Source organism: Lissotriton vulgaris, chromosome 9, assembly GCF_964263255.1.
Source record: "Lissotriton vulgaris chromosome 9, aLisVul1.2, whole genome shotgun sequence".
Taxonomy (NCBI): Eukaryota; Metazoa; Chordata; class Amphibia; order Caudata; family Salamandridae; genus Lissotriton; species Lissotriton vulgaris.
The window spans coordinates 789,044,139-789,063,544 of NC_141697.1; the positions used below are offsets into that span (position 1 = coordinate 789,044,139).

General features: G+C 50.1%; 1 protein-coding gene across 1 annotated transcript in view; it reads left to right on the forward strand.

Moving 5' to 3' along the window:
- The window catches only part of MRPL11 (mitochondrial ribosomal protein L11), a 712,335-nt gene that overhangs the window by 673,989 nt on the left and 18,940 nt on the right, over nt 1-19,406 (forward strand). The window contains exon 6 of the mRNA XM_086939516.1: nt 3,490-3,649. Coding sequence (XP_086795642.1) covers nt 3,490-3,649 — 160 coding nt within the window. The remainder of the gene's footprint in view (nt 1-3,489; nt 3,650-19,406) is intronic.

Below are 19,406 nucleotides of genomic sequence, written 5' to 3' on the forward strand. Positions count from 1 at the left end.
TATCCAACACCTTCCCTACTATCCACGGGGACTGGAGTTGGAATAGTAAATTAAACTATTCACTATCCCGCACCCCAAAGCGCTATGCGTTGTAATGGTATGCGTTGTAAAAACCGCGTTGTAATGGTATGCGTGGTAAAAGTATGCGTTGTAACGACATACATCCCCTCTTCACAGTGTGCCGAGCTGACAGAGAGTCATAACCGAGGGAGGGGTGGGGAGTTGACGAGGTATTTTTCTGAGGGTGTGGATAAGAGGAGGGATGACAGGTGGCTTACAGCAGGGTACAAGCGGCATGTCTAAAGTGGCACCACGGGGTTGGGCTGGAGAGAGGTAAGGGAGTGTCAGCAAGCTCCCACCCTACCTGCACCTTGCGCTGATGTCCATGGTCCATGCCAGTGCCACGCTCAACAGTGCTTCAGAAGAGAGCAACTCACACGTTTCCATTGAAGGGCTGGTCTAGGCGCTGGGCTGTCTGCCAGTGTAATATGGCAACAGCTATTTGCATAACGTGCCTATCCATTGAATGGACATTTCACTTTCCATGGACCTCAATGGAAGATTTCTTTGGCACTGTGAGGCTTTCTGATTTAACAGAAAAGAGTTTGTAACAAGCCCACCTGCTGCTTCCAGGCGAGGAATCCATTTCTTGAGCGATACTTTATCCTCTGGCCCTGCATCACTGAGCCAACCGGCAAAACGTACTTGGCAATGAGCTCCTTGTTATGCAGTAATTCAGAAATGCCTGCGATCTCCAGTGCTTTTAATGAACTGAAAGCTTGTTCTGCAATTGCAGCCCAAGAGAGAAATCTTCCAGCAAACCGTTATAGCGTTTTAGCAGCGGGGACACAAGGGAGTGGCGTTTCCTTTCATGACAGGGTCTCTGGTAATTGAAATTAAAGTGGTAACTTATCTCACTTCACCGAATGTCATGGGTTATCAAGTTGTGATTGATCAGCATGCGCATGTTGCCATAATATAATCGCGCTGCGGGGTTTTAAAAAAGATGCAATAAAATAAATCTTTGCTGGACCATTTGCACTGTACTTCCGTGGCTTGCAAATTGATACTTCACGTTCACAAAGCCAATTGCACTGGCTTTGCTAATGTAAAGTGCCTTTTGAACATGTCCTCTATCTGATCATCTTCCTAACTGTTGCCCTAGAAACATAAAATTGACTTTTTTTCTGAGCACTTCAGTTAAGCTTATTTGTCCTCAAAAAGAAGTCGTGTAGCTATAACGACCTTATATTATTGTGAAATGTACCCAAGTTCCCTCTCCGGTCTGTTGATCTTTTTACTGGGTTCATAATTTTCCATTCCTGCTTGCTGGCAAAGTGGTGTGGCATTGGGCAGCACGCTCATACTAAGGGAAAGAGCTATGCCGTGTCTTTACATGCAAGGCTTCACAGGGCAGACCCTGATGCAGAGGTCTAGCCCGGGACCAGGGTTCAATTCCCTGCCTCGGCGGGTCTTGGGCTCAAAAATTCCACGGACCTGATAATTCTCGCCTCGGTGCCTATTCCAATCATGGAGTCCCACTCTGCAACTCTGGGCAATAGCTTGCTTAATCTCCACAACGGCCCCCACAACGCTAAGGATGCCTGGCCTCCACCTTGGGGGTGCCCAGGAGTGGACGCATCACAGGGAAAGCCAGGATGGGTTCCACAGTGGTATTCGTACAAGCGCCTTGAGACCCTTGCGGGTGAGTAGTGCGCTACACAAGTATCAATTTACATTACATTAATTTTGGTAATCTCGCATAATGAAATGTATGTGAAATTCCCGAGATTACGCCACATTGTTTAATTTCGGGATGCCATTTTGACTCAAGCTCTCGTTCTAAATAACTTCCATTTGAGCCCAACATCTGCCTAAAATGAGCATAGTCCACACCTTAGGTCACCTCTCAGCCCAAAAGGTTTCTAGCAGCAGTTGTGGACTGACCATACTCTTGGTTATGGAATTTGCACTTCGGGATCCTCAGACTGAGGCACGCCCCCCACAGCCTAATGTTTCCCTAATCCAGTGCAGTTGATGTACATTTCGAATTTTGCTGTTCGTGGAGCATGGCACATCTCTTTCCTTAACCATCCTGCGTCCAAGAATGCAGTTTTACAGATTAAAATTGGTCTAGAGCAGGGCTGTCTAATCTGGCTCCTGGGGATCATGTCCGGCTAACCATGTAAATGAGCTCATTGTATGTACCTTTGTATATGCAAATGTAGCTTGGTTGAAAATCCTGAAAAAGTGTGTGGAATCAACCCTCCATGACTTGCTTTGGTCATCCATGATCTAGACTGAGCCACAGCTCTGCACTAAAGGTTGTGTTTTTTCACAGCGGTCATATTCATCAAGGCATTTGCAAAGTCCCACCTCTAGCACTCTGTTTACACTTAACCTCTTGGCATAAAGGGTGTAAATTGTATTTTTGTATTGTAATTGCATTTATATAGCGCTTACTACCCCTGACGATGCGTTAAAGTGTTTTTTAAGCGAGCAGCACTCTACCCTGGAACCCGTAAAGGATTAGTGATTAATTAGTATAGTGAAAAATGAAAGTAATGTGAGTGGTGGATATGTTAGTCAGTTATTTGGATTGAGAAGGGTAGTGGAGGGATAGAAGAGGGAAAATTTTTGCATTTATACAGTGCTTGCAACCCCGATGAGATGTGGAAGCGCTTTTTCGTCAAGTAGCTCGCTACTCCGGAAACCATAAAGAATTAGAGGTGAATTAGTATAGTGAAATATGAAAGTAATTTGAAGGGTGGATTTTTTAGTCAGGTATTTGGATTGAGAAGGATAGTAAATGACAAGAGTAACAAACATAAACGGTTTTAGGGAGTATGAAAGTCGAAGAAAAGGTCAGCCATCTGCATTTCTCAATAGATGTAATTCAGCCACTTGAGCTTAATAGCAAATCCGGTATGGGCTCTCATATTAAGCCACTTTAACATTCTACCTTTGTGTGGCAGTGAAATTCCAGAGTGCTTTTGGTGTGATCCCACTCTGTCTTTTAATTATTGACTTGAAAGTTCCCAATATTAGTTTTTCACCCAGTGGTCGCTTACTCCAGATGCCATCCAGGTTTCATCTCGTGGTGCTTCCAGGAAAGCTTGTAGACTCTGCCTGGGTCGGTACCACCAAAGTGCTACCGTTTCACTTAAAGGTATTACCTTGAAAGTATCTTGGCCATTCTGCCGCTTGCATCGCCAATAACACTTCCAAAACATTTGTCAGCTGAGGCAAATATGACAGTTGTGTAGTGATATGAACACCTACATGTTCCTAACTGGTTAGATGTTACCAAATTCTGCTCCAGGAGCCCCAAACAACCACTACAGTACAGTGATTTAGGAAATGTACCTACCTGGGCAGTACCTCAGCCAGTAGCATGATGGGCAAGGTTCTTTAAAGTGCAGAATTTTTAAGCTTCTGGTTCTTACTTTAGTCCAAGGTAAACCTATTTTTCTCTTGTGTTTCCTCTAGGGCATGAAGTTGCTGGGATGGTGACTCTGAAGCAGATATACGAGATTGCCATGGTCAAGCTAAAGGATGAAAACTTGGTGCTTCGCGACGTCACACCAGAAAATATGGTCAAGTCCATCGTGGGTAGTGCCCGATCCCTAGGCATCAAAGTGGTGAAGGAGTAAGTGTCAGAAAGGAGGTGATAAAGGATATGTAACAGTACAGCAGCTGGTTGCTGATGCCGGGTGATGAACATGTCATGTCCTTGAGCAATGTGCAGCTGCCAACAGATACTTCCTTAGCAGGCACATTCGGGACCTGGGTTCACCCACTTTAACAACACACCACTCCGTCAACCCAAATTGAAAACCCAGCCCTCTGCTTTCCTTGAGTATTTTGTGTTTTTTCAGGCTTCATACAAGGCTCTTGATTAGCAGTACTTAGAGCTGCATCACTGCTGTGTCCCCCTGGCACGCTTGATGTGAGTAAACATTTTCATTGTGATCCTTAGTGGGGCTTGCTACATGTCCACTGAGAGCACATGAGATTGAAGAAGGTAGACATAGCAGTGGACCCTAGCAGGGTGACAGACTATTCTCTGGGGTAAAGGATGGGTTAACAGTTGCCTGTCAGACAAGAACCACTAGTGGATCTTGAGTGGATTGTCTCTGAACTCCTCAATCCTGTAAATCCCTGTGTTAAGGTGATGGGGAGAGATTCTTGGTCACCTTTGTCATAGAGGTTCCCTAAAATGGGGAGGTGCAAGTCCTGTCTTTGCACAGAGCATCAAAGCGCTGTTTGAGAGATTCAATCAATCAATTGAGGGCTTGTCCAGCGCGGCTACTCAAGGCGCTGGGGGAGGGAGGTTGTTGGTCGGACTGGGAGGAGGATCATCAAAGAGCCAGGCTTTGAGGTCCTTCCTGAATTGAGCCAATTATGTTGATTGCCTGAGGTGCAGGGGCAGGGTGTTCCAGGTCTTGGCTTCGAGGTAGGAGAACTATCTTCTTCTGGTTCTGGTCTTGTGGAGCCTGGTGATGGCGGTGAGGGCGAATTGTGAAGATCGGAGTTGTCTGGCAGGTATGTGAAATGTATGGCAGTGGTTCAGGTATTCTGGTCTTTTGTTGTGTAGAGCTTTGTAGGAGTGAGTGAGGGGCTTGAAAGTGACTCTCTTGTTGAATGGGAGCCAGTGTTGCGTGCTGTGGATATCGCAGGGAATGTTGAGGATTAGTTTGGCGGTGGCGTTTTGGACGGTGTGTAGTTTCTTCAGCTGTTTCGGGGTGACTCAGGCGTAGAGTGCATTGCTGTAGTCGAGTCTTCTGATGATTAGTGCGTGGGTGACCGTTCTTCTGGTTTCTTTGGGGATCCATCTGAATGTCTTTTGGAGCAGGTGGAGCGTGTGGAAGCAGGCTGTGGAAACTGCATTGGTTTGGAGGTTCATTGTGAGCGAAGGGTACAGTATGATGCCAAGGTTGCATGTGTGGTCTGTCGGGCGGGGTAAGATCCCAGAGGGGCTGGCCACCAGGAGTTGCCTCAGGCTGAAGGACTGGGTCCCAGGATGAGTACTTCGGTCTTGTCCGAGTTGAGCTTGGGGCAGCTGTCTTTCATTCATGTGGCGACTGCCTTCATCCCACTATGGAAGTTGGTTCTGGCAGTTGTGGCTTCATTGGTGAAGGAGAGAACCAGCTGGGTGTGTTCAGCGTACAAGACGATGTTCAGTCAGTGGCTTCTAACGATGGCTGTGAGGGGTGCCATGTACACAATGAAGAGGGTGGGGCTCAGGGAGGAACCCTGTGGGACTCCACAGCTGATCGCAGTGGGTTATGAGAGGAACAGTGGTAGTCTGACTCACAGGGTCCGGCCGGTTAGGAAGGAGTAGATCCAGTCCAGAGCCTTGTCACGGATGCCGGCGTTGTGGAGTCTAGTGATTAGGGTGCAATGGGAGACGGTGTCGAAGACGGCAGAGAAGTCTAGTAAAATGAAGGCTGTGGTCTCGCTCCAGTCGAGGAGGGAGCAGATGTTGTCTGTGGTGGCGGGAGAGCAATCTCTGTGCTGTGGTTGCTTCGGAAGCCAGATTGGGAGGTGTCCAGGAAGTGGTTTGCCTTGATGAACTTGGAGAGCTGGGCGTTGATGGCCTTCTCTGTGACTTTGGCTGGGAAAGGGACCAAGGAGATTGATCTGAAGTTCTTGAGGTTCGTTCGGTCCAAGGATGGCTTCTTCAGCAGGTGGTTGATCTCGGCGTGTTTCCAGTCGACTGGGAAGGTGGCAGTTTCGATGGAGCAGTTGATGGTGGCAGCTGCTCTGTGTAAGATGTGGTACGGGGATGGGTCCGTTGGGGCTCCTGAATTCATGCTCTTGAGTGTGTCCTCTGTAGTGAGCAGGGTCCAGCAGTGCACGGTCTGTTGAGGGATGGCTTGGTTGTGTGCGATGGTGTCGGTCATAGCGGCCTGGTCTAGGGTGTCAAAGCTGTCATAGATCCTCCTTATCTTGTGGTGAAAGATGATACCAAGTTTTTTGTAGAGGTCTTAAGAGGGTGGAATGTTTGTGGTCTCGCTGTTAGGCCTGGAAACTCCTTGACGATGGCGAAGAGTTCTTTGCTGTTGTGTGCGTTGGCATTAATTCTGTATTGGAGGGCCATTTGTTTGGCAGTTTTCAGGAGGAGGTGGGAGGTGGTGTGCGTTGAAAGTGGATTTAAAGTTTGTGTGAGTTTCCAGGGGTTTGTTGCTCCTTCATTTCTTCTCGAGATGTCTGCAGGTGCTTCTGGACTTGTGAAGGGCAGATTGAACCAGCTGGTCGCTTTGGAGCTTTGTTTGCCTGGTCTTCTCTAGAGGGTTGTAAGGAATTCGGCGCAGTTGGAGATTTATTGGTGAAGGTTGAGTGCTGTTGTGTTGGCATCCGTGGATATTGGTGGAGTGGTTGTGCTGAGGGAGTTGACAAGAAGATCTTCGGTGGCCTTGATTCAGCTGCGGCTGGGGGGGGGGGGAGTGGGCGATGATGACGTTGGTGTATGGTGCTTGTGTCAAAAGCAGGAGGTACACAGTGATGGTCAGTCCAGGAGAGTTTTGTTGGTGTGGCTATATCTGAGGTTCCCACTGGCAGAGAAGCCTGGGTCGAGCGTGTGTGGCTAACTGTATGGGTCGGTGCGATGACTAGCTGTTTGAGTCCGAGGTTGGCAAGGTTCTCCAGGAGGGAGGCTGTGTTCAGGTCACTGGGGTTGTCCTGGTGGAAATTGAGTTCTCCGAGTAGGATGTAGTCAGTGGATGCGAGAACCTGGGGTGCAATGAGGTCTACAATGGAGTTGGTGAAGGGGGGGTCAGGCACCCTGTAGAGGAGGGTGGTGTTGAGGTTGGTCCGGATCAGAAGTGGAGGTGTTCCATGGTCGTTCTTGGGTCATTAGAGTGCGTGGTCTGTAGGAGAGAGCTTTTGTGGACAATGTGATGCCTCCTCCTGGGCGGTCGGACGGTCCTTGCGGGTGATCTCGGGATGGCGATGGAAATGGCGATGTCGATGGAAATGGCGATGTCCGCTCCGTAGCTGGGGTTGGTCCAAGTTTTCGTGTGGAAGCGATGTCAGGAGAGGTGGCATCAAGGAGTTCCCAGATTTCTGTGGTGTGTTGTGGAGGGAACGCACTTTGAGGAGGGTGCAGTTGAGACGGATGGGTGCTCTGTCAGTTGGCTGGGCGGTGAGATGAGCTAGCGCTATGGCGTGGCTGAAAGTGCAGTTGCAGTTTCGGCAGGCGAAGGGTCCAAGAGTCTTCTTCTGTGATGCTACATGGCATCCAAGGTTGAGGGTGAGAAGGGTGCTGGCGTTGTAGCGGTGGAGTGTCTGAGAAATAGGGTTCCTGGTGCTGGGAGCGGTTCAGGCGCGTACAGGCACAGATGGGCTTGGCTTAGGCAGACCTTCAGCCCACCAGCAGCGTGGTTGCACAGTGACTAACATTAGGTAGTGGTGCGGGAGGGCTGGACAGCTGGGAGGTGGGACATGCAGGAGCAGGAAAGGACACTGGAGGGAGGCGGGCCGTGGGGGATCGCTGAAGCAATGAGGGAAAGGACACAAAAAGCAGGAGAAAAAAAGAGAATAAAGCAGGAAAGCAAGAGTAAAAAAAACAAAGGCAGAATAAGAAAAAAGCAGAGACAGAAACAGTAAAAGAGGGATAGGAGCGCATTTAAGCAGCAGAGCAATGACACTCTACCACTGGACCATCAGGGATGAGGCGCAGGCAGGAGCCTGCTGGTCGAGGAGGGCCTCTAACTCCTGACCTCTGGGTCAGCAACAGGGACAGCAGCAGCTTCAAGACGGAGCTGCGCTGTGAAGGAGCAAGTGCACTACATGATAGTGGACTGCCAGAGATGGCCTCTGTGAGAAGTTGGCCCGATATGCAACGTTCGCTATTCTAGCGACCGCTATGTATCGTTCCAACGACCCTTATGGTGGTTGGTTGTAAGTCAACCTATAGACCAGCTATCCTAGTAGCGTGGATACGAGCAGTCTAAGGCTAAAGACTCGAGAGGGCGCGTTAAGCCAGCTGTTTACCACACATGTACCCCTTGAACACCCAGTGAAAGGACACCACACAAGTGTTATGAAAATAAACAGTATATTTATTAAGAATCACAACAACCCTGTACTCTTTATGAGGACAGGGTACTAAGCACAAACCAAATCTCTTTAGCAAATACTTCAAGTGCACAATTAAAACAAGTGTCCGGGGACACGGAAAGGTTAAGGTCTCGGGCGGACCCGATAAGGCAAGTCGGAAGCGAGGGACGAGGGACCCTAGAGTAAGGAGGCTATGCAGGCACCGAAATGCCGAGTTACCTAGCCACGAGGGCTGCGGCTGCACAAGTCTTACAGGCGTCGGGGTCTTCGCTGACGAGCCAGGAGCCGGAAGAAAAGGAGTTGCTGGCCGGCGACCAGTGCTGAATAGTTCGTAGAGATCCAAGCCTGGATCGGAGATTGATGAAACCTGAAAGCAGAGGGGACCAAGTTCGTACTACTAGCCAGTAGTCAGAGGGTACCAGGAAGGCACCGGTTGGCCGTCACCTCGACCAGGTGAGTGGGCGACGCTAGGCTCTGCAGTCTCACGGACCAGGAAGCGTTGTCGGCGACCACGGTGGAGGTGCGAGCTGTCCCACGAAGGATGATGCTGTCGGCGTCGCTGGGCCCAGGATGGGGCAACAAGCCTTGGCAGATCTCAGGGCCACGTGGTGGGCCTAAGATGGCGTCTTGAGTGGACCAGGAGGGTCCTGGGTGCTTCTCGCAAGGATGGAAGCAAGGGCCAGTCTGGAGCAACCAGACCAGCAGTGTTGATTGTCGGATGTCGTCACGGAAGGGCACAAGCCAGCGGCGAGTGACCAGACAACGTGCTGAGCAGCGAGCAGAAGGGCCCCACGCAGATCGTGGAGATGCTGGGAGACTGCACTTCGGTGCTAGAGCGGCTCAGGGTCGGGGCTTCTCGGACCCCAGAGCACTCACCAGAGAGTTGCCTCGATGGTCGTGCTGGTTTTTAAGAGCGTGCAGGTTCTGATGATGGCCGGTCCCTCGAGGTCTCGTCGCACCCACAGATCACAGCTGAGCTGATGACGTGGGTAGAGGTCAGAGGTGCCAGGGAAGCCGGTTCTCGTCGAGCTGGGCCGTCGGATTCCTTGAGGAAGGACTTACAGCAAACCGCAGAGTTCTTAGTTGGTGCCCGCTGATGCAGGGTGACTACTCCTTAGTCACAAGGGAGAAATCTTGAGAAGAGTCTTGAATGTCCTTTCGTAGAAAGTAGTTCTTGAATCAAAGATGATCTAATTTTGAAGGGTCCCCGCTCCGGTCTTTATCCTAAAGAAAGGGGTGGGTACATGACTAGGTCCTGCCCTAAGGGTGGGACCAGGAAGGGGGGTAGTTACGCCCCTCTCCCCTGCCGGACTTTCCCCAGGCCAGGGCTGTCGCCCCTGGAACTGGTTCCAACCGGCAGATGCGTAGTGAGCACCGGGGTGCCACTCCGCAGTCACCTTCTCGCCAAAGCCCTACCTACCCAGAATACACAAACCCTGTCTGGGACGGTGCGAACAGCGCCCTCGACAGGAAACCCTTTGTCCAAGTGCTCCTCGCTGGAAGGACTCCCAGCAGCAGGAGGTCAGACTCGTGTCTGTGGTGGCAGCATCCATTTTGTGGAGCTGAGGCTTCAGTTAACTTTAACCGGGGTTCACAGTTACGTACATGTCGTGTCCCTCTAGAAGGGTGGGATGCTAACCTCATCGCCAGAGTTGGTGAGAGGGCAGCACCCCGATTCGTATGACACCTTACTCGACATGCCTTGATAACGCGACACCGGAGTTACCGATATGGTACACGTTATCATGGAACAGCTATTGGGTCTTGATTCCGCAAGCTGCAACCGGGCTCGGCTCGGGCCTGAACCTAGCTCACACGAGCCCACGCACTCTGCCTTCAGGATTGTTAAGGCCTGCCATAGGAGTGACTGATAGGAACTCGGGTGTCCATTGTATGGTTAGATATAGAGCTACTATACCTAAAGCGAAGGGTGGTTACACGTCTTCGCCCCAGCTGTCGTGCAGCCAGTTGTGTCAAATTTAGGAGGCCAGCCAGGGGTGGCATAATACATGCTTCAGCCCCTGGCGGCCCTGGGTACACCTATGCCCTGCGTTACGGGGTCTGATAAGGTGGCCCAGTACCAATTGGTAAATGCACCTAGGGTACATATCGTAATTTAGAAAGAGAACAGCCAGGCTGTGGGTCTGATTAGCGGGCCCACAGCCAGAGAAAGTCGTAAACCAGTGAAAGAAAAGCAAAAAATCTGGGTGATCATAGGATTGCAGACCCTACTCTCCTACATGACCCCCCCCCAAACGTCGGAACAATAAGCTAACCTTGACCAGGTGAGTCTTCTTGTTCTAAGTGGAAATATCTGGAGAGCCCATCGGCATTGCCATGATCAGTACCAGGTCTATGTTCCACTGTAAAGTCCATCCCCTGTAGGGAAATGGACCACCTAAGCAGTTTGGGGTTTTCACCCTTCATCTGATTTAGCCACAAGAGGGGCTTATGGTCGGTCTGAATCTTGAAGTGAGTGCCAAACAAGTATGGCCTCAGCTTCTTCAGGGCCCAAACCACAGCAAAGGCCTCCCTCTCAATAGCTGACCAATTCTTCTCTCTAGGGGTCAGCCTTCTGCTTATAAAAGCAATGGGCTGGTCTTGACCATCAAAATTCAGTTGAGAAAGAACAGCTCCCACACCCAACTCAGAAGCATCTGTTTGGACAATGAATGGTTTGGAGTAGTCCGGACTCTTGAGGATAGGTGCCGTGCACATGGCCTGCTTTAGGTCATCGAATGCTTTTTGACAGCTCGCTGTCCACTGAACCTTTTTTGGCATTTTTTTACTTGTCAGTTCGTTTAATGGTGTCACAATGGAACCATAGTTCCTGACAAACTTCCTATAGTAACCAGTCAGGCCCAAGAAAGCTCGAACCTGAGTCTGGGTGGTTGGAGGAGCCCAGTCCCTGATTGACTGTATCTTGCTCTCCAGTGGCTGAACCTGGCCTCCACCTACAAGGTGGCCCAGGTATACAACCTGTGTCTGCCCTATCTGGCACTTGGTGGCCTTGATAGTGAGACCTGCTGCTTGCAGTGCCTCTAATGTCTTCCGCAGGTGGACCAGGTGATCCTCCCAGGTGGAGCTAAAGACAGCGATATCGTCAAGATACGCCGCACAGAAGTCATCCAGCCCAGTAAGGACTTGATTCACCAACCGTTGGAAGGTGGCAGGTGCATTTTTCAGACCGAAGGGCATCACCACGAACTGATAATGCCCACCAGGGGTTGAAAATGCGGTTTTAGGCTTGGCGTCCTCAGCTAACCTGATTTGCCAATACCCAGCTGTCAGGTCAAACGTACTTAAGTAGTTGGCCGAAGCCAATCTATCGATAAGCTCGTCTGCCCTTGGTATTGGGTGGGCGTCAGTCTTAGTGACTGCATTGAGACCCCTGTAGTCTACGCAAAACCTCATCTCTCTCTTACCACCCTGGGTGTGAGGTTTCGGCACTAGAACTACGGGACTAGCCCAAGGGCTATCCGAGGGTTCAATGACTCCCAGCTCCAACATTTTCTGCACTTCACTCTTGATGCAGTCTCTAACGTGATCAGGCTGCCTGTAGATTTTACTCTTCACGGGCAGGCTGTCACCAGTGTCAACCTCATGGGTGCACCAATCGGTCTGACTGGGTGTTAGAGAAAACATATGTCTGAAAGACTGAAGAACCTGTTTACAGTCTCTCTGTTGATGTTCGGAGAGGCTGCCACAAAAGACAACACCATCTACCGATCCATCGTCAGGATTCTGAGTGAGCAGGTCGGGGAGAGGGTCACTCTCCTCCTCCTGTCCCTCATCTAGGGCCATGAGCAAACTCATGTCCTTCCTGTCGACATATGCTTTTAGCCTGTTAACATGAAGCACCCTGTGGGGGCTCCGGGGAGTTCCCAGGTCGACCAAGTAGGTGACCTCTCCCTTTTTCTCCAGGATGGTGTAGGGCCCGGACCATTTGTCCTTGAGTGCTGCTGGGGCCACTGGCTCCAACACCCACACCTTCTGTCCGGGCTGGTAAACAGTCAAGACAGCCTTTTGGTCATGCCAAGCTTTCTGGAGTTCTTGGCTGGCCTTAAGGTTTTCAGATGCTCTTTCCATGTATTCAGCCATCCGCGAGCGGAGGCCGAGCACATAGTCCACTATGTTGGCTGCAGGCTTTTTGAGAGGTCTCTCCCATCCTTCCTTCACCAAACACAGGGGTCCCCTTACAGGATGCCCGTACAAAAGTTCAAAAGGGCTGTAGCCAACCCCCTTCTGCGGGACTTCTCTGTAGGCGTTCCCAGCAGCCTCAGCAGCAGCCTGCTGTCTGAGGGGTTCAAGAGAAGGGCAGTCTAACTGGTCCTTCCCCAGGTCTTCCCTTGAGGGTCCCCCCGAACCCAAGAATTCAACTTGATCAAGTTCGAATTCCCTAGGCTCAGTTTCCCTCAATTCCTGTAGGTCAGCCTCCTCTGAGACTTGATCCTCGACCTGGGGCAAGGGGGAAGGCGCAGCCTTAACCCTACTGCTCTTTTTCTTGGGAGGTGTCTGGTCCGTTGTTCCGGGATCCAGCACCTGTTCAGTGGGGCATTTCCTGACCTGTGACCTAGTCACAGCGAACACATGTGCTGGCAAACCTAACATTTCCATGTGAGTCCGGTGCTCCACTTCTGACCATTGTGACGACTCCAAATCATTGCCCAACAAACAATCCACTGGGAGGTCTGGACTAACTACAACCTTCTTTTGGCCAGTTACCCCTCCCCAGGAGAAAGCTACAATTGCCATACTGTGGTTGGTAGTGACATTGCTTGCATTGGTCACCAGGAATTCTGTACCTGGCATGATCTGTCCAGGGTCCACAAAGTTAGGCGTCACCATGGTGACGCTGGCACAAGTGTCCTTATAGGCCTGAGCCATCTTTCCATTTATGAAAGGCGTCTGTCGGTATTTGCCCAAAGTATTGGGGCTTACGTCAGGGGATACGTCCGCGTCCCCTGTACTGACAAGGACAGCCTGAGTGAGTGTGCCAACTAAGTTGTCACGCCCCTCAGAACCCAGGGTTAACCCTACTAAACCCTTGGGAGGCGCACTACCACTGCTGACTGTACTAGGGGGCACAGGTGCCTTAGGGGCTGCAGTGGCAGGAGTCTGCCCTCCTCCTTTCTTGGTGCACTCACTAAACCAGTGAGATTTACTTTTACAGTACTGGCACCATCTTTTGGATTGGCCTTCTTTCTTCTTTTGGGGAGCCTGACCCCCACCCTCTTTGGGTTGTTGGGGACCTGTCGAAGACTTCTGGTCACTTTGTTCCCCTTTAGAATCTTTACCCTTCTGGTCTGCTTTCTTCCGACCACCTTGATTCTGGCCCTGGTTCTGTTTAACTCTTGTACGAACCCATCTGTCTGCCTTCTTTCCCAATTCTTGGGGAGAGGTCAGATCCGAGTCGACAAGATGCTGATGCAACAACTGGTTCTGACAATTGTTTAAAATTTGTTCTCTCATCATCAAATTATACAATCCTTGATAATCAGTAACCTTACTGCCCAGCAACCAGCCCTCAAAAGCCTTAGTGGCACAATCGACAAAATCAGACCAATCTTGAGACTGCGTTTTCTGGGTATCCCTGAACAGCACCCTGTACTGCTCAGTGGTTAGGCCGAACCCTTCAACGAGTGTATTTTTCAAGATTTGGTAATTGTTAGCATCCTCCACCCTTGTGGTGAGGAGCTTGTCTCTTCCTTTTCCTTCAAAGGAGAGCCACAAGATAGCTGCCCACTGACTCTGGGGAACACCCTGCACAGTGCAGGCCCTCTCCAAAGCAGTAATCCATTTGTGGATGTCGTCCCCTTGTTTAAAGGGGGGCACTATCTTACCAAGGTGTTTCGTATCGAAACTCTTTTCCCTATTACTAGGTACATTGCTGCCACCAGTGGGGACTGCCCCACTTAACTGTTGCTCTCTAGCAAAGGCAAGCCTCTCTTTGGCCAGGGCAAGTTCTTCCCTTTCAATCCTTAGATTGGCTGCCCTTTCCTTAGCTTCGTACACTCTCCTCTGAGGGGACGTCATCCCTCTCTGAGACGAGTTGTGAGAGCCATTGGTTTGAAGGGATCTGCCAGAGCCTCTTGACAGAGATCGGGCTCGTCCATTCCCAATGTTAAGCTGACCTGATAGTGGCCCCAGGGGTCCCCCAGTACCGCTATCATGTTTGCTTAAGTTGGACCTGCTTAGTCTGACGACTTCTACCTGTCCCTTATCTGCCTCATCCCCAGAGAGATCCTCATCCTCATCCTCCTCCACATCTTCGTTCTCAGTTGCGAGGTGGATGAGGTCAGGATCGTCCCGGGTTCCCTCGAGGGGAGGCATGTCTCCTTCTGGATTAGAAGAGCTACGAAGTTTCTCAGCTCTTCTGGCATCATAAGTCTCCAAGAGACCAATCAGAAAGGACGTTGTGGGGTTAGACCCCTGCTGAATCTTCCTGGAGTGACACAGTCGTCTTAACTCCTTGAAGCTCAGCACAGTATATCCTGAAGGGATGACCTGTGGAGGGTCAACTGACACAAGGGGAGACCCAGAGTTTCCTCCTTTGTCCGACATACTGTTTCTAGTGCGGTGTAAGTGATGCACCTACCTACACTACGTGTTTACCTACTGTACCCTTGCTAAGAGTTGTAGCCAAGGTGTGCTAAGCCTTGAGGAGCTACAACAGCTGGTTCAGTAGAACTCAGAGTATTCTAAGCTTTAGTTATATGTACTAACAGTACTTGTGCGATCTTTCAACAAGATATTCTTAGGATACGTGTGGTAAAACAACAGCAAGCTCAAATCCCAACCGCTGCTCACCAATGTGAGAAGTTGGCCCGATATGCAACGTTCGCTATTCTAGCGACCGCTATGTATCGTTCCAACGACCCTTATGGTGTTTGGTTGTAAGTCAACCTATAGACCAGCTATCCTAGTAGCGTGGATACGAGCAGTCTAAGGCTAAAGACTCGAGAGGGCGCGTTAAGCCAGCTGTTTACCACACATGTACCCCTTGAACACCCAGTGAAAGGACACCACACAAGTGTTATGAAAATAAACAGTATATTTATTAAGAATCACAACAACCCTGTACTCTTTATGAGGACAGGGTACTAAGCACAAACCAAATCTCTTTAGCAAATACTTCAAGTGCACAATTAAAACAAGTGTCCGGGGACACGGAAAGGTTAAGGTCTCGGGCGGACCCGATAAGGCAAGTCGGAAGCGAGGGACTCGGGACCCTAGAGTAAGGAGGCTATGCAGGCACCGAAATGCCGAGTTACCTAGCCACGAGGGCTGCGGCTGCACAAGTCTTACAGGCGTCGGGGTCTTCGCTGACGAGCCAGGAGCCGGAAGAAAAGGAGTTGCTGACCGGCGACCAGTGCTGAATAGTTCGTAGAGATCCAAGCCTGGATCGGAGATTGATGAAACCTGAAAGCAGAGGGGACCAAGTTCGTACTACTAGCCAGTAGTCAGAGGGTACCAGGAAGGCACCGGTTGGCCGTCACCTCGACCAGGTGAGTGGGCGACGCTCGGCTCTGCAGTCTCACGGACCAGGAAGCGTTGTCGGCGACCACGGTGGAGGTGCGAGCTGTCCCACGAAGGATGATGCTGTCGGCGTCGCTGGGCCCAGGATGGGGCAACAAGCCTTGGCAGATCTCAGGGCCACGTGGTGGGCCTAAGATGGCGTCTTGAGTGGACCAGGAGGGTCCGGGGTGCTTCTCGCAAGGATGGAAGCAAGGGCCAGTCTGGAGCAACCAGACCAGCAGTGTTGATTGTCGGATGTCGTCACGGAAGGGCACAAGCCAGCGGCGAGTGACCAGACAACGTGCTGAGCAGCGAGCAGAAGGGCCCCACGCAGATCGTGGAGATGCTGGGAGACTGCACTTCGGTGCTAGAGCGGCTCAGGGTCGGGGCTTCTCGGACCCCAGAGCACTCACCAGAGAGTTGCCTCGATGGTCGTGCTGGTTTTTAAGAGCGTGCAGGTTCTGATGATGGCCGGTCCCTCGAGGTCTCGTCGCACCCACAGATCACAGCTGAGCTGATGACGTGGGTAGAGGTCAGAGGTGCCAGGGAAGCCGGTTCTCGTCGAGCTGGGCCGTCGGATTCCTTGAGGAAGGACTTACAGCAAACCGCAGAGTTCTTAGTTGGTGCCCGCTGATGCAGGGTGACTACTCCTTAGTCACAAGGGAGAAATCTTGAGAAGAGTCTTGAATGTCCTTTCGTAGAAAGTAGTTCTTGAATCAAAGATGATCTAATTTTGAAGGGTCCCCGCTCCGGTCTTTATCCTAAAGAAAGGGGTGGGTACATGACTAGGTCCTGCCCTAAGGGTGGGACCAGGAAGGGGGGTAGTTACGCCCCTCTCCCCTGCCGGACTTTCCCCAGGCCAGGGCTGTCGCCCCTGGAACTGGTTCCAACCGGCAGATGCGTAGTGAGCACCGGGGTGCCACTCCGCAGTCACCTTCTCGCCAAAGCCCTACCTACCCAGAATACACAAACCCTGTCTGGGACGGTGCGAACAGCGCCCTCGACAGGAAACCCTTTGTCCAAGTGCTCCTCGCTGGAAGGACTCCCAGCAGCAGGAGGTCAGACTCGTGTCTGTGGTGGCAGCATCCATTTTGTGGAGCTGAGGCTTCAGTTAACTTTAACCGGGGTTCACAGTTACGTACATGTCGTGTCCCTCTAGAAGGGTGGGATGCTAACCTCATCGTCAGAGTTGGTGAGAGGGCAGCACCCCGATTCGTATGACACCTTACTCGACATGCCTTGATAACGCGACACCGGAGTTACCGATATGGTACGCGTTATCATGGAACAGCTATTGGGTCTTGATTCCGCAAGCTGCAACCGGGCTCGGCTCGGGCCTGAACCTAGCTCACACGAGCCCACGCACTCTGCCTTCAGGATTGTTAAGGCCTGCCATAGGAGTGACTGATAGGAACTCGGGTGTCCATTGTATGGTTAGATATAGAGCTACTATACCTAAAGCGAAGGGTGGTTACACGTCTTCGCCCCAGCTGTCGTGCAGCCAGTTGTGTCAAATTTAGGAGGCCAGCCAGGGGTGGCATAATACATGCTTCAGCCCCTGGCGGCCCTGGGTACCCTATGCCCTGCGTTACGGGGTCTGATAAGGTGGCCCAGTACCAATTGGTAAATGCACCTAGGGTACATATCGTAATTTAGAAAGAGAACAGCCAGGCTGTGGGTCTGATTAGCGGGCCCACAGCCAGAGAAAGTCGTAAACCAGTGAAACAAAAGCAAAAAATCTGGGTGATCATAGGATTGCAGACCCTACTCTCCTACAGCCTCTTTCTCAGGTATACGGTATAGCCTACAATTCAGGAGCCAGCCATCCACCTTTGACAGGAGAGTGACAGCAGAGCAACTACTTATCCCCCGCTGGCGTGACATTCAATCCTACTGTGAAGCTGCAAATCAAGCAAATGTGCTTTTATTCATACTGTGTTGTGCATGTTAAATGCAGCTCACCTACAAGCAATCACAGCAAAATGGTAACTTACACCAAGAGTTGAGGTACAGGTGGTGATTGTGAGGAAAATTGGGATGATAGCCTTTCCACTCGCTCTACGAAGGGCAAACTTACATCAATCATTAAATTCAGAAATGTGTAAACTATAAACTAAATAAGAGATATCCTTTAAACCTCTATGTTAGGTTTGAAAGCTGAGAATAGAATATAGAAAGAGATGACGTGAGCAATAGCATAGCAGGTGAAAAGGAGGAAAAATAGAGTGCAAGAAAGCTAGTGAAGGTGGGACAAAGCTCTACTACCTGCAACCCAGACCTGGCATTCTCAAAAGACCACTGTGGAGTGTAAAGTGCTGTTTGATATGTTGTGACTTGTGAATTAGATGTTGGATCCCACTTTCTACCAGTTAGGCAGGTCGTCCCCCTATAGCTCTTGTCTGTTCTGTTCTATCTAATCTCATGTTTTCCTTTATTCATTTAATATCTACTCTCTTTTTTTGTATTAGCCACTCATTTAGTATCTCTGTAGATGATCCACACCCATCACTAGATGCCCTATCATTTTGTTTATTAGAAGCTGGTTCGCTTAATGGCAGCGGCGATAAAAACGACCCTTACATTTTGAAGCTGTTATTGCACTGTATTGAATTGCAGCATTTTTATATCGCTTACTACCTTTATGTGAGGCAATGAAGTTCTTGCTTGCATTGGCACAAGCTACGCTGTGTAGAGTGTATGGTTGGAAGGGTGTTGTCTTTGTTTTTATGGTCTGGATTCACAGTGCAGCTATAGCCAGACCATTATATGAGCCTCACTAGAAAGGGGCTTTGGCTCCTCCCACATGTTGGGAGCCAGGAGTACACTTTTTCGATTGGGCAAAAGTTCTTTGCTTCCAAAAAAGTGCTTGCCCTCCACCGTGCTGTGATTATTTTGTATATTTATCCAGCTGCTTGAGCTTAAACTCACAAGGCCCCACATATTACACTGTAATGGTATTAAAGTGTCTTCGATAACTAGGTAATTTGTGGTGTCCTCCTCTGGCAGCAGCAGAGATGGTAGGAGGACAGACATTAGCCTATATGAATATTTAGGTATGACTATGCAGTGCCTTCATAAGCCAGACCTATAGCATTGCCATTGCTTGTTTGTTGCTGTGTGGGGAGCTTTTCGATGTTGTGCGTGATGACCAGCAAGGTGTAGTTGTCTTGTTATGGGATACAACCCTTGGCAGTGTGGTGGATGAAGATGTGTGAGAAAGAGGCTCACAGTTTATGGTTTCCGTTAGGCTGGCAGGTTTGTACAGCTCTGCAGGTCTCTCTATGATATTTCTCATAATGATAGTTACTGCACTGGATTGTCTAACCTGATATTTTGTTTAACGTTTTTAGTTCTGAGCAGGCATGGTTGAAAAGAGAAATGGTGATGTGCTCTGCTGCTATGGGAGGGACTTTGTTACTATCATTCCATGTCTGAATGTCATTCTGCGATGTAAAGAAGCGTTCATAGTGTGTTGCTAGTTGGGACTTGCAGTGGTGGACTAGATTAGAGTTCTCCTGTTGGCCACAGTATGTGACAGCTCTTTATTTCATGCCTGTTCACTTGCTGATGGCTATTGCATTGGCTGGTGCAGCACTGGGTGATAAACAAGATCTGCAGACGATATGACTTATTTGAGTGTTGGCCGATTAAGCTAAAGTTGAGGTTTGTGTGGGCCAGAAGGGTTATGGATGAATTGACATTACTCTTTAATACCATGGCTAACCAGACGTCAGCCCTTCTTATCTTTCCTGGATATAGAATGTTGTGTGCTTGTTGGATTGTTCTGTATCTGTGCATTCAGATCTAGAAAAATGCATGATGCC